General features: G+C 36.0%; 2 protein-coding genes across 2 annotated transcripts; both read left to right on the top strand.

Moving 5' to 3' along the window:
- Positions 1-627: 627 nt before the first annotated feature.
- On the top strand, positions 628-4,781 carry hpxa (hemopexin a). Its single transcript, XM_065251825.1, has 10 exons — positions 628-756; positions 1,123-1,151; positions 1,293-1,442; positions 1,931-2,088; positions 2,462-2,615; positions 3,260-3,472; positions 3,569-3,670; positions 3,783-3,907; positions 3,984-4,131; positions 4,231-4,781. The coding sequence occupies exons 1-10, from the start codon at positions 692-694 to the stop codon at positions 4,458-4,460; spliced, it is 1,374 nt and encodes a 457-aa protein (XP_065107897.1). The 5' UTR covers positions 628-691; the 3' UTR covers positions 4,461-4,781.
- A 489-nt stretch (positions 4,782-5,270) lies between these two features.
- LOC135733354 (interferon-induced GTP-binding protein Mx-like) lies at positions 5,271-13,299 on the top strand. The gene is made up of 12 exons (XM_065251823.2): positions 5,271-6,191; positions 7,419-7,656; positions 7,781-7,918; positions 8,028-8,182; positions 8,509-8,647; positions 8,787-8,985; positions 9,129-9,207; positions 9,313-9,435; positions 9,710-9,842; positions 9,923-10,084; positions 10,200-10,507; positions 12,833-13,299. The coding sequence occupies exons 2-12, from the start codon at positions 7,470-7,472 to the stop codon at positions 13,103-13,105; spliced, it is 1,896 nt and encodes a 631-aa protein (XP_065107895.1). The 5' UTR covers positions 5,271-6,191; positions 7,419-7,469; the 3' UTR covers positions 13,106-13,299.
- Positions 13,300-14,219: the final 920 nt, after the last annotated feature.

A 14,219-nucleotide genomic window follows, 5' to 3' on the forward strand; every position in this document is an offset into this window, starting at 1 on the left:
TAAATAAAAATGTCTCAGTAAATGTTTACCTTATAAATCTAAAATGCTGATATCAGCACTCTGTATTGATTGTCTATTTTATTTGTCTGTTAGGGGAAAAGAGCAACACAGTTCATTTGGCTTGGTTTTCTAGAATATTCAATCATGTAAAAAAGACTAATGATGATGTATTCATCATTAATGAACGTGATGTAGGATAAAATCACGCAGAGTTGTCAATCAACTGATTGATTCTTCCTGCCTTTATTTTAAACCAACTTAAACCTAGATCGTGAAATATTGTGAAATTTTAATGAACGTTTGGTCTATCACACCACTAAACTGCTGCCCTATGAGGGTTTACTGATATTCTGCAGATTCATGTCTGATGTAATTTACCTGTTGATGCATGGATATATTTTACATTGCTCAACTCATGCATATGCCCCTTGACCAGCCTGTGGATGGTGGAGCCATGGGGGTAGGTAAACATGCACATGTACGTGTGAAGATAAATTTGGGGATGTTACTAAATGTTCCTACTTATGCATGATGCAGACACGTGGGTGTGCATGTGCTGCCCAATCGTGCCAGCTCCTGTGTGCAAGCAGTACAGTCCTTGCACTGGTGAAGGGTATAAATAGTGGGCACCATCGGGTTGCCCTCTACCTTTTCCAGCTGAGCTCTGTCTTGCTTGAGGACCCTGCTGAATATGAGGCTGCTTGTTCAAACTCTCACTTTGTGCCTGGCGCTCACCCTGGCCTTCACTGCTCCCTCGTGAGTATATACACACTGTACAAACACCTCTAAGCACTGTTTGTCCAAGGATAATATTAAACAATGTACTATAAATTGTATACAAGTATAAACCTATAGACTTTTACTGTATTCTATATAGTTTTAAACATGCAGTGTTTATTAAATATTTAACATTATTCTGTTTTAATTGCAATTGAGCTTTTACTGTATGTGACTGTCTACAAGCTTAAAAATAAAGGTTTCTAAAAGTGTTTTTTTTTTTTTGAAGTAAATCAGATTTTTCAGATATAAAAAGCAAAAAACAAATGTTTTTTTTCTGTATTTTTATTAAGTAAAAAGCACGTTGCTGCAGTTTAACTATCCCTGTTGTTTTTGTGTCTTCAGTCAACATGAGGAGAAACATGGTGAAAAAGGTAAGCTGCATGAAAGAAAAAATGTGCTCTATTAAAATAAAGCAAATTTTATTCTTGGTGGACATAAATTAAATTAATACCTGGGCGTGAATGTCTTATTTCAATTTCAAAACTTAATGTGCTAATCGTCTTTTGGTATAGATAAATCACATGGTGATAAGGAGCATGGCCACAAAAAACCCGATAAGCACCATCCCGATAAGCACCATCCCGAAAAGCTTGATCGCTGTGCAGGAGTCAATTTCGATGCGGCTGCTGTGGACGAGGATGGAGTTCTTCATTTCTTTAAAGGTGAGAATGGCATTTACTTATTTGGAGTGAATTAATTGAGTCTGTTATTATAAGTATGCCAGTACATAGTTTAATTTATATAAATGTTTTTTATCAATGAATATTAATATTAATAAAGTTACCAGTATACTTCATAGCTTTACTTTTGAAAGTGTCTGTATTTTATTGTTTATGTCCTGGCACTATTGAGCAGCTAGGTAAAAATTAACCCAGAAACAACCAAGAACCCAGCACCTTTAAGTGTACTTGAAGTGCATTCAAGCTATAGATTTTATCAGTATACTGTATGTGTTTGCATGTGTGTTCCTTGCTAATCGAAACCACAACTGCACTGCAATGCTCTACCAGTTGAGTTTCAATCAAATAAATGAAAGATGAATCAAAATAATTGTTTGTGTCCATCAACGTTAAGCACAAATGCTGCTGATTCAGCTTAAGATGCTGTTTAAGCTGAAATGACTGATTGACCTTTGACTGGTTGATTCAAGGCGACCACCTATTCAAGGGTTCCCAAGGCAAGTCTGAGCTGTCTAATAAAACCTTCGCGGAGCTTGATGATGCCCATCATCTCGGACACGTGGATGCTACATTTCTAATGCACTCTGAGGACAGCCCAGACCACCACGACCACCAGTTCTTCTTCCTGGTAACCTTAACTTTTCTCTATTAAATAACTTTTACATTTGTTAGCATTAGTAAATGCATTAGCTAACATGAACTAACAAAAAACATTATAGTTTAGCAGCATTTGTTAATGTTTGTTTAATGAATCAATCAATTGTTTGTGTAAGTTCACTGTGCATTAACTAATGTTTTAATTTTATAAATGTATTAACAAATGCTGAAATGAACAAAAATTTATATGAAATTTATTATGAAATTAATACGTTTATTTTAAGTTAAAATTTATGTTCAATAGTCAATTATTCTGAATTTACACTTAAATGCAAGCTTTGTCTTTTGAGTCTAACAATGTAAACTATTCACCAATTATTTTCTCTTCTTCACCACCATTAAAGGACAACAAAGTGTTTAGCTACCACAAGCACAAGCTGGAGAATGGCTATCCTAAAGATATCTCCGAAGTTTTCCCTGGCATCCCTGATCACTTGGATGCTGCAGTGCAGTGTCACAAGCCTGAATGTCCAGAGGACACCGTCCTCTTTTTTAAAGGTATTTCAAAAAGTTTTCATGACGGAAATGAAATTATAAATAAACATTTTGTTTGTCTTGAGCCAAGGATTCCAGTGATATAAGGCACTTGACATTTGGACTAGAATTGTGAGAATTATGAGCATCAACGTGTTTGCCATTGCTGTAGCGCCAACTAGTGATCAGTCAGCGCATTTTTTGCACGTGACCCCAGAATAATTTCCACATATATATATATACACCAAATTTGGTGTCAATACCTCATTCATGTCCCCAGTTATAGCCAATCAAGTCCAAGCAGCTTCGCGCACGTCAGATGTTTGAGCATGGCGTGTCGACGATGAGTCGAAACGTCAACTTTTTTTGATAACTTTTCATAATCGACCTCCAAGGAATATTTCAGCACTCGATTGGTTCCAATCTTACAATGATTTACTTTGCATTATGCCTACACTGTCGGAAAAAAATGATCTCAAGCTGTCACTGGAGCAGTTCCCTTTAAAAGGGACCTAATACAGTATGTACCATTTTGGCACAGATATGTAAATATGTGGTACCAATATCTAAAGATCTATAGGGACCATTTTTGACCTTTGACCAGTCAATCATGCTTAACCTGTGCTTTATTCCTAATTTATCAAACTATTGCTTTTACCCAACTAAAGGTAATAAGATGTACCACTTCGTTATAAAGACCAAGAAGGTTGATGAAAAGGAAATCAAAGGCATGCCCAATTGCACAGGAGCCTTCCGTCAAATGAAGCATTATTTTTGCTTACACGGACATCAGTTTTCCAAGTTTGACCCCATCACAGGTGAAGTTCATGGCAAATACCCGAAGGAGACCCGTGGTTACTTCACAAAATGTTCCAAATTTGGTAAATGCATTACTAAGCACCCTCATCACAAAGATTGAATAAATACTGTAGTGTTTAAAATAAGAATAGCCATGTAAAACGTTTGATCTCCTTCAGAAAATAAGACCACTGCAGAACACATCGAGAGAGAAAAATGTAGTCGTGTACACTTGGATGCCATCACATCTGATGATGATGGTAATATACATGCTTTTAGAGGTAAGTTTTAATTTGCTTCAGTATATTGAGTATGAAAATTACTAGGGGATGGACACAACCACATGCATCAAAGACAACGACCCATTTACAGTAAGACTTTTCTGTTTCCCAGGGAACCATTTCCTCAGCAAAACTGGTGATAAATTTCACTCGGACACTATTGAGAATGCTTTTAAAGGTGTGCACGGTGACGTGGATGCAGCTTTTTCTTATGAAGGCCATTTCTACATAGTCAAGGTTCATTTGTGCCACTAATCTTTGACCATAAATTTGATTAAATGTGTTTGCATCTTCTCATAGAATTTTTTTGCAGGACGATCGTGTATTTGCGTACAACATTAAAGAGCCGCACACACCAGTAGAAGGTTTCCCCAAACCTCTGAAGGAGGTGCTGGGAATTGAGGATCATATTTGTGCCGCATTTGTGTGTGCTAAGCAGAACGATGTTCATGTTATCAAAGGTAAAACCTGTTTGCATGGCTTGTTAATTCAAAGTGCTGTTCATTGTCTTGATTTTTTGTTTAATAGTAACAGTAAACCCACTGTCTTTTCTACTAAAGGTCAGACACTCTATAAAGTTGACATGAAAGCCACACCACGTGCCGCTGTGAAGGAAGGAACCATAACAGCGTTTAAAAAGGTTGACACTGCGATGTGTGGACCCAATGGTGTGACTATTATCACTGGTAACCATTTCTACAATTATGAAAGTATCATGGTAATGCTTGTGGGCAAAATTATGCCTGTACAGAAAAAGGTGTCTCATGACCTGTTTGGTTGTGACCACTAGAGAATTTCGAATAGAGAAAGAGGATCTGTTACCAACTGTACCCAGTGTCAGCAACATAGAAAAGCCAAACAAACCAAACTCAGCCAGTATCTTATGCACTTTTCTATATCGCTTTTTACATTTTGTTGTCAAGAGAATGTTCCTACCTCTAATGTTCTGCTCAGATGTATCTAGCCCTTATACATGAAGATGCACAAGCTTACTTTTACTTTCGTAGCACTCTGTGGTGTCTCATCTATGTGATACCACCATGCTATGTTTTATTTGAGCATTTCATCCAGGCCTGTGTACTCTGTGGTTAATAAACAATCTTATCATTTGTATTTGTCTTGTTTATTGCTGTGTATATTATTTAATTTGCAAGAACATGAAATTAACAAATAAGAGGGTTAAAAACTTATCGTAAATCAGTGTTGTAGTGGAGTCCAACTCATTTCTCAAGTTTGAGTCAAATCCAAGACCAGAGAGTGCCGAGTCAATGTCAAGACCAGTCGACATCCAACTTTATCTGGACTCGGTCTTGACTTGGACTTGGCACTGGTCTTGGTCTTGACTTGAACTCAAATGAGTTATATGCACTACATCACTGTGGTAAATGGTACTAGTGATTAATAAAGTAAAAAAGGTAGCCTATACAATTTTAACCAATTTAAACTTAAATTTTAGTTCATTCCATATAAGTTTTGGACACTCTGGCTATTCTCTTGACCATTTACAATGTTTAATTCTCTAAATAAAATAAAATTTGTCTACTAAATACAGTAATTTAGAATTTAGACCTAAATAAATTGTTTATAAATTTCTTATTTGTTAAAAATAAACCCAATGACATGATCATCTTAAATGCAGATCTGCTGTCTTGTAGGCTACTGAAACCTAAGAAGGTTATAAAGAATGTTTATTTCTGAAGTGTTTTTTAATAGGAATAGGCCTATAGGTTACTATTATCAACAAATCATTATTTCAGTCAAATCTGTACCGTCTCTAGTCCACTAGGTGTCAGCAAAATCTTGCATATCGTGCACACTACTTGCATAGCGGGTTTTCAGTGTAGCCTGTAACTTTACATCATTGGGAGATGGATCATAATCTAGTTCAATTCTATATCCAAAAAACCCACCCAGTGTTAGGGTTCAGGGCAGGCCATCCAAAATTAGGTCATCCCAAATCACGAAGCGCACTTCTCGCTAAATCTCAAAGTATTGCAGTACCTACGGGTGCACCCCTAATCCCTGGACGGCAGAATTATTGAAAATTAATGATAAAATAATAAAAATGACATTCAAGGTTGCACTTCCTTTGGCGTTTTGTGGCACCCTTGTTTATTCTTCTCTGCACAATGGGAAGCATTACACACTCTCTTTCATTTTCCAGATTAATTTCCTATTCAAAGACATCTCTAAGTTGGCAGTTTACCATCTGATTTCACTCTTGCCACTAAAACTCGACGAAACCATTCAGTGGATCGGGGTAATAATTTTGCCGGATATGCAGAAACAAGCCATAACTTTGTTTTATTGGTGACTCTTTGGATAGATATATACGATTACAATTTTTATTACATTACCACAATTACTGTTACAAAAAAAAAAGATATCTGGGATGCGTGGGCCCTTAGAATCGTCCTAACTCCCCCTTAGGGGCGCCCCTGGATAAAATGAAACCAAAACGAAAAAGTAATATAGTAGCCTATCTCTGTTCTCTTTCATATTCCTGTGCCTTTGGTGTTCAGTGAGTATACCTGCATCTTTCTGTCTTCATCTGTTTCTTTTTCCGAAAGTACACATTTCTCTCAACTCTAAAGAGAATTGTAAAATTTTGTGTCTACTTTGACCTTGTTTTTGATAGATTTTACAAAAAGTTTATTGTATAGCCGCGACATAATTTAAAAGACTATTATACCTTCTAAGTTTACTTAACTTGGCAAATGCTTAACATTTGGTTACTATGCAATGCATACTTATTCGTTGTTGTTTTTTTGTGCCGTGATTATGAATGTAGCCTAAATGATGCCATGGGTCTAGCGACGCCCCTTTACTGCATTTAGTGAATGAATGAAATATTGAAACTGTTTAAAATGCCCCTATTTTTTTTTTACAAAGTCTTGGACAATGTCCATGTGCATTTGACGCGTGAGTCATAGTCGTAAGTTTTATAACTGACTTCTGGCTTAAGTTAATTACTGCACGTGGCGGAAGAAGACAGCGCGCGCTGTTTGCGGTGAGCTTATAATGAAAGTGAAAGAAGAGAATCCTACATCTTCAAATGATGCTGTTTTGCTGAAAACACAAGAAAATTACATAGTTGGGGTTAACAATAAAAAAGCGCTATTCACAATGGGTAATTTATTTAATTTTATGTACAATTAGGTATATTACATAAGGGATGCCCCGAGAGCAAAATCAATATGACAAACGTATATGCGACCATGATTCCTTAAATAATACATTTCTAAGTCTTTGAGGATTCTAAGCAATTGCAGACTAAATATTTATGTTTTCCACACAGATTAAAAATATATTTGAAAAATTGAAACCGTTGAGAGGTGTAAAAGTAATTGTGTTTTATATAAGTCGCAGCTCCCCCATTTCCGCGCATTTGTTCGCAGGCTTGCCATCTGGCGGTGCTGCTAACGCATCGCAGCAGCTGACTAAAAGCAGCCAATGCACGGTTTAGTTATCTCTTTAATATCTGTGGGTAATAATTTAATACATTTTTTGTTTGGGGGGGGGGTTCATTTGCATACCACACTAATTTAATTAAGAGTCAATTCCACTACCGAATTACATATGATTTTAAATGTTATAGAATAACGGTTCAGTTTAGAAATAGAAACAACTCCACTATATTCACTGCTGGACTGTGTTAATATACTGGCGTTAAAATTGTGTTTTAAGAATCAAATAGGCCAAGAAATACCATTTACTAAAACACTGAGGACACTATTATATTTTGCAGAATCAACATAGTTTAAACTTACCTCAACACGGTTCGTCAAAGCAAGGAATTATGAATAGTCTGAATGAATACTATGAAGAAAATGCGCGTCCCTATATTGACCTAGTGGACAAACTCAGGTCACTTGGTATCGAGAAGGACCTGAATCTGCCAGCTATTGCTGTTATAGGTGACCAAAGCTCAGGAAAGAGTTCTGTATTGGAGGCTCTGTCAGGTGTGGCACTGCCCAGAGGAACAGGTAATACAATTCAAACATAATTCAAGTACAGTGATCTGCAGACTGCATGTATACACATTGTCATTCTCTCTCTATCAGACAAGTAAGCCTTGATAAATAGATTGCTAACTATCTGTTAACACAGGTATTGTCACAAGATGTCCGCTTGAACTGAAATTAAAGAAAGTTAGAACAAATGTTACCTGGCATGGATTGTTGTCATATAATGATAAAAAAATAAACCTGACGAATCCAGCAGAAATAGAGAAAGCTGTCCTAGATGGTTTGTATTACATGGTTTCTAAATTGACTTATATCATTTTATTTTTAAAAGTTAAATCAATTGTGTTTCATTATCTGTGAGGTGATGTCAGTATAATTTGTGTATGTAGCTCAGACAGCATTGGCTGGAGAAGGAGAAGGAATCAGTCATGAGATGATCACTCTGGAAATCAAGTCCAGTGATGTTCCTGATCTTACTCTCATTGACCTGCCAGGAATTGCTAGGGTTGCCACTGGTAACCAGCCTAGTGACATTGGGATACAAGTAAGATTAAATCTGATATGAACTCTGATAAGTGAACCTGTTGCCAGACAGAATAAAACAAGTTATATTTGAAATATTTCTTTATAGAAGTAGTACTATGTAAAACCTAGCATGGTAATGCTGCCAATTTATGATGAATAGAACCATGTGCATAGTTAATGAAAGGTAACAGAGGCAAACAATTTTTAAAACACATCAATCCAACCATATTCTTATAATTGCTGATTGCTGAGTCAAGACTTTGCAAAATATCTATGTTTGTCATGGGTTGTAAGATTTAAAAAGTCTCTGTCCTTCAATGCAATATTGTTTGGTTTCTGTTATAGATAAAAGATCTAATTGAAAAGTACATTAAAAGACAAGAGACCATCAGCTTGGTCGTTATACCAGCAAACATTGATATTGAAACCACTGAAGCACTACAAATGGCAAAAAATGTAGATCCAGATGGGAACAGGACACTGGGTAAGTAACATTTCAGGCTAATCGAATTAGGCTACTTTATAAGTGACTTTATGACTATCTGAGACTTTGTTCTTGATTCTTTGCTTCGTAAAATAAAATGAAACATTTAAACAAACTTGATTGATCTTTATGCCTATAGGGATTTTGACTAAACCAGACTTGGTGGACAAAGGAATGGAGGAGACAATTGTCAAGATTGTCAACAATTGTGTGGTCAAGCTGAAAAAGGGCTATATGATTGTAAAGTGCCGTGGCCAGCAAGACATCAATGAGAATCTTACTCTGGTCGAAGCTTTGGAAAAAGAAAGACAGTTTTTCCATAAAAATGCTCATTTTAGGCAAGATATTTTGTTTTATAAACTTACTTGATTTATTCAAAAAGTGTACAGCACAATTTCAAACAATTTCATTTGGTCTGTGGAAATATAAAAGTAATTTTAGATTTTTAAACAGCATTTCTCACAGAATTCTTTCTCTTCAGGCCTTTTCTTAAAGAAGGTAAAGCTACAGTACCTTTTCTTGCAGAACGGCTCACTAACGAATTGGTTATACACATTATTGTACGTATGTAAAATTACAGAGCATATAAAACATGGAAACCTGGAAAAAGTTGTGATTTTAGATTGCTGTACATTTTACATCTTATTGTCTTTTTACACCTTTAGAATTCACTGCCACAGTTAGAACCCCAACTTAAGGAGATATGTACAAAGACCACAGAGGAACTTAAAGGACTAGGAGATGAAGTTCCTCTTGATCAAGATGAGAGGCACACTCTCCTGATTATGGTGAAAATATGAAGTGTGTGTGTGTGTGTGTGTGTCCCTGGTCTTTGAAAACCTAACTAAAGTAATTTTTTGAACATTCGGTGAAAATATAAAAAAAATATAAATTAAATGTAAATAAAACATTTAAATGAAAGTGAAAGACTATGATACTTTAGCCTGGATTTCACAAGCAGGGTCGCATATGTATAGTCAATCAGCAAGTGTGAATGTTCTTTAATCTTTGTAAATTTTTTAAGTAGGTTGTTTTTGTAAAAAATACATTTGTGCTCTACAGAAAATTCGTAAGTTTAATGATGAACTTGAAAAAGCAAAAGGTGCAGACGAAGATCTAAAAAACTCAGATATTAGGGTTTTTTCCAAAATTAGGACTGAATTTGGTGAATGGAACGACCTCTTGGATAAGACTGGTAAGAGTAAGTTTAGGGGGGCTGCATAGGCTGTATCAGTGCTTGTATTTTTCATGATTCTTTGTAAATATTCTCTATAGTGGAGCAAATCCTCAGATCAGATCAGATTGAAGTCTACATTAAAACTTTAAGAGGAAAAGAGCTTCCTGGATTTATTAACCCGAAAACATTTGAAAGCATTCTCAAGAAACACATAGAGGAGCTAGAGGAACCTGCTTTAAAGATCCTAAAAGATGTCACAGGTAACAGCTTTAATAAAGATGATTGTTATCAGTGCAATCAATGGCAAACATGCATGGTAATGTGTTTTATCTCCTCTGATTGATTCCTCTGTTTTCTGTTCCCTTTTATTTACAGATATTGTTCACAGTGATGTGAACACTATTGCTAGCCATCACTTTAAGGGGTTCCCTGACCTCCTGAGGGCTGCTAAACATCCAATTGAAGATATTCTTAAAAAAGAGCTTCAGAATGCAGAGGAGAAAGTGAAATCTCAGTTTAGAATGGAGAAGTTTGCCTACTCTCAAGATCCTCTCTACAAACGACAGCTTGAGGCTGTAAAACTGGAACTGCAACAAAACAGAGGCTATTTGGGTACTATATATGTAGCGAGCTTCAGTGCTGATGCACGCGAGATGGCGCAGCATCTTAAAGCCTATTTAACGGTAATCATTCATAACATTCATGCATCTGTTTAAAGGAATTTGCGTTTGATTGGGCAGCATATTTACAGCTCATTACAGATTGTTCCACATTCATTAGTTTATTTTAGACAACATGATCTCACGGAAAGTAGTGTTTTTCCCTTATTTTTAAATCGTTGTTGCTTGCGGTTGGGGTTAGATGGATGTATTTTTATGTATTGGTTTCTACATATTTTTCTTCCACTTGTAAAACTTTTCTCACCTGGGGTTGTCTAAAAATGTAACAGAAAGTGATTCTAAATCCACCCCCAAATGACAATGGTAAGAAAATAGGAAAAAACAATGAGTAAACAATACATAAAATGAAATGAAAAAGAAAGTCATGCAACACACATGAAAAACTATTTCTAGAAATTCGTGCAAGTGTCACAAAAAGACATTTGTGCTAAAGGCACAAAAAAACATAATCTTGTGCCATGGACACGAATAAATTGATCACACGACTTTCCGTGACATTGACAAGTTCAAAAAAATAAATGTTTACATTCCCCAGGAACGTCAGTTCATACATGGTTTATGTATAATTGTCTTTTCACTATAATCTCGGTTAGAAGAATAAAAAAAAACACTTTACAGTTTGAAACTTGTATCTGCTACGTTTGTTAATGCACAATGAACTAACATTGACAAACATATGAGGAGCTCAGATGCAAAAACCATTAAACACCACCTCTGTCAAAAATGAGATGCAGTAATGATATTAACTGAATGCTCTCCGTTCATCAAATACATTTGCTTCAGATCCATTTAATTTCAGCCTCAGGCCATTCAGAAATATCGGTTTGTTGGCAGAATCCATTAAGAGTCTGCAGGGCTCAAAATTAACTTTTTTATTTGGTAGCACTGGTGCTCCCAACTTTAAAGAGTTAGGAGCACCAGCAAAAATTTAGGCGCATCCATCCAAATATTAAAAGGCACCAAAACTACAATGTATATGTTAATAGATTTATTTTATTAAAAATAAAACGCCACCATACCCAGCATTTAAAATTTGGTCTTCTATTTATTTTATTTTTTGCTGCATAGATTCCAAAATTAATACACAAATGCTATTGAAATAATATAGCAATAATTATTTAACAATTACAGGTAAAATGATTAGGATTACAATAGAAAATCTAGCAAACACGTAAAACACTGATTAACTGGGACATTACAAAACTGACCTTAATATAGAAGGCTAATATATATATATATATATATATATATATATATATATATATATATATATATATATATATATATATATATATATATATATATATATATTGGTATTTTAACTGCATTAGCAGGATGCTATTACTACTAAATAGGCAATGTTTTAAAAAATACTATAAAAACATACCATCATTGTCGTGTTCCACATCAACATGGACCACAAGGATGTTTGTCGGATGTCCATTCACCAGCGCATGCGCACATACACTATCAAACACTCTTTGACAGACAGGTCGGTATCTCCATCAATAATGAACACATTTATCATGACACTACTTGTGTTTTTGGCACTTTCGCCATGTTTAACCAAGGTCTGGCGCTTAAAATTTTTTGATTCCGCCACCAACGCCGTTTTACAGGATTTACAGTAAACACAGTAAGAGTAAGTTACATCGAGCCATTCTCATAGCGGAGACACTCGTAATCTTTAAACCACTCTCTCCGAAAGGTTTAATGTCAAGTCTTATTTTCCGGTGGTGGAGTCGCATTTGAATCCGGATCGTCGTCATTAATTACAGTAGTAACATTGGCTGTAATCGGCTCGTTCTCGTCATGCTCGCGGTTCGTCTTTCACATTTTCGCGCTTCACGTACCAACGTAGCACGGCAACAAGGAATGACTGACGCTCATATTAGCCAATCTGCGGTCTTCATTAAAACGTAAGAACTTAATGGTGAAATTTGATTGGTTATGTAACGTTGGAGAGAACACTGAACCTGGGACAGCAGCACGCAGCATCACAATCTAAATCAAGTCGCACCACACAACAAAATGGGCAGTCGCACAAATGCTCCCAAATATATTTTAAGGTCGCACAGATTAAATTTCGGTCGCATATGCGACCAAAATAGTCGCAATTTCGAGCCCTGGTCTGATAAAGTTGCTCATTTACAAGACAACATGTCAGACGCACTAGGTGGGTTTTTGCATCTGAGCTCATCATAGTATATAAATAAATAAACCCTATAAAGGGACTTAATGTAAGGTCCTGTGACAAATGCTGCCCTGTTTGAGTTACTGCTGTGCATTTTTAAAGACCTCATGTAATTTGTCTGTATTTGCTGCTAGATCACATTTGACCGGCTGGCAAACCAAGTGCCACTGATAATCCACTACCACATGCTGGAGCAGTACATATTTCAGCTTCAGAATGAAATGTATGCAATAATGAAAAGGAACAAGACAGAAGATCTGCTCAGAGAAGATTCTGATGTTGCCCATAAAAGAAAAGAGTTAAAAGAACGTTTGGAGCGCATGGAGGCTGCTAGCAAAGAAATTCAAGCAAAGAAAATGTCCTTCATAAACATGAAGTTTATGAAGGCTCCATATTCAGCAAAGTAATTTTGATACACCACTGTAATACGATTAGCTCATTTGCAGGATGTCCAAAGAAGTTTCATTAGACTGCACTGTGCATATTTGTTTAGTCTTCCATGCTGTTTCTGTCAAGATGCTTTATTCTTAGAAAGGTCAGCTTGTATTTCTTGTCTGCCATTTGATCTTGCACTGATATATAAATTAACGTTTTATTCGCTTTTGCACAATATTGAGCAAATAATTAACATTATTATGTAAACCTGCATAAATATTTAAAAATACTAAGCTGTGTTGCTATGTTTAAATTAGGCTACACACACACACACACACACACACACACACACACACACACACACACACACACACACACACACACACACACACACACACACACACACACACACACACACACACACACACACACACACACACACACACACACACACACACACACACACACACACACACACACACACACACACACACACACACACACACACACACACACACACACACACACACACACACACACACACACACACACACACACACACACACACACACACAAAAAACATTTTACACATGGGGACTTTCACTTTCATTGTAAGCTAGAAGAAGAGTCCCTATCATTTATTGTGTTAAGATGGCATGCTCCTCTTTTTCTAAATTTTTTAATACACCACACTTTCTTATGTGTATCTCATGAAGCCATGCTATATGCGAAAAATAAATATTTTAGATAAAATTACAGCAATAATAAATAAAAAAAGACAAAACACAAGTGTAAGAAACATTACAGTGCCATTCACTTGCTCAACTTTCAAACAAACCCAGTTGCTTTTAGATTGAGAGATGCTGTGTGACTAAGCAGAAAGTCATGAAAGCAGTAAAGAAAAAAGCCTATAAACTATAGAAATCAATAATCATTCAATGTTTTTCCTAAAAATAAAAGTAATTTAACGTCAATGGCTTTTAAGCCTTCGTATTCACTCTAAAAATGGCTGGGTTATTTTTAACCCATAATGGGTAAATATTGGACAGAACACGTGCTGGGTTAAAAATTACCCTGTGCTGGGTTAAAAATTACCCAATGTTGGGTTGTTGTTATTCAGCATGGGGAATAATAACCCAGCAGATG

The sequence above is a fragment of the Paramisgurnus dabryanus genome, chromosome 15 (genome assembly GCF_030506205.2).
Source record: "Paramisgurnus dabryanus chromosome 15, PD_genome_1.1, whole genome shotgun sequence".
NCBI lineage: Eukaryota > Metazoa > Chordata > Actinopteri > Cypriniformes > Cobitidae > Paramisgurnus > Paramisgurnus dabryanus.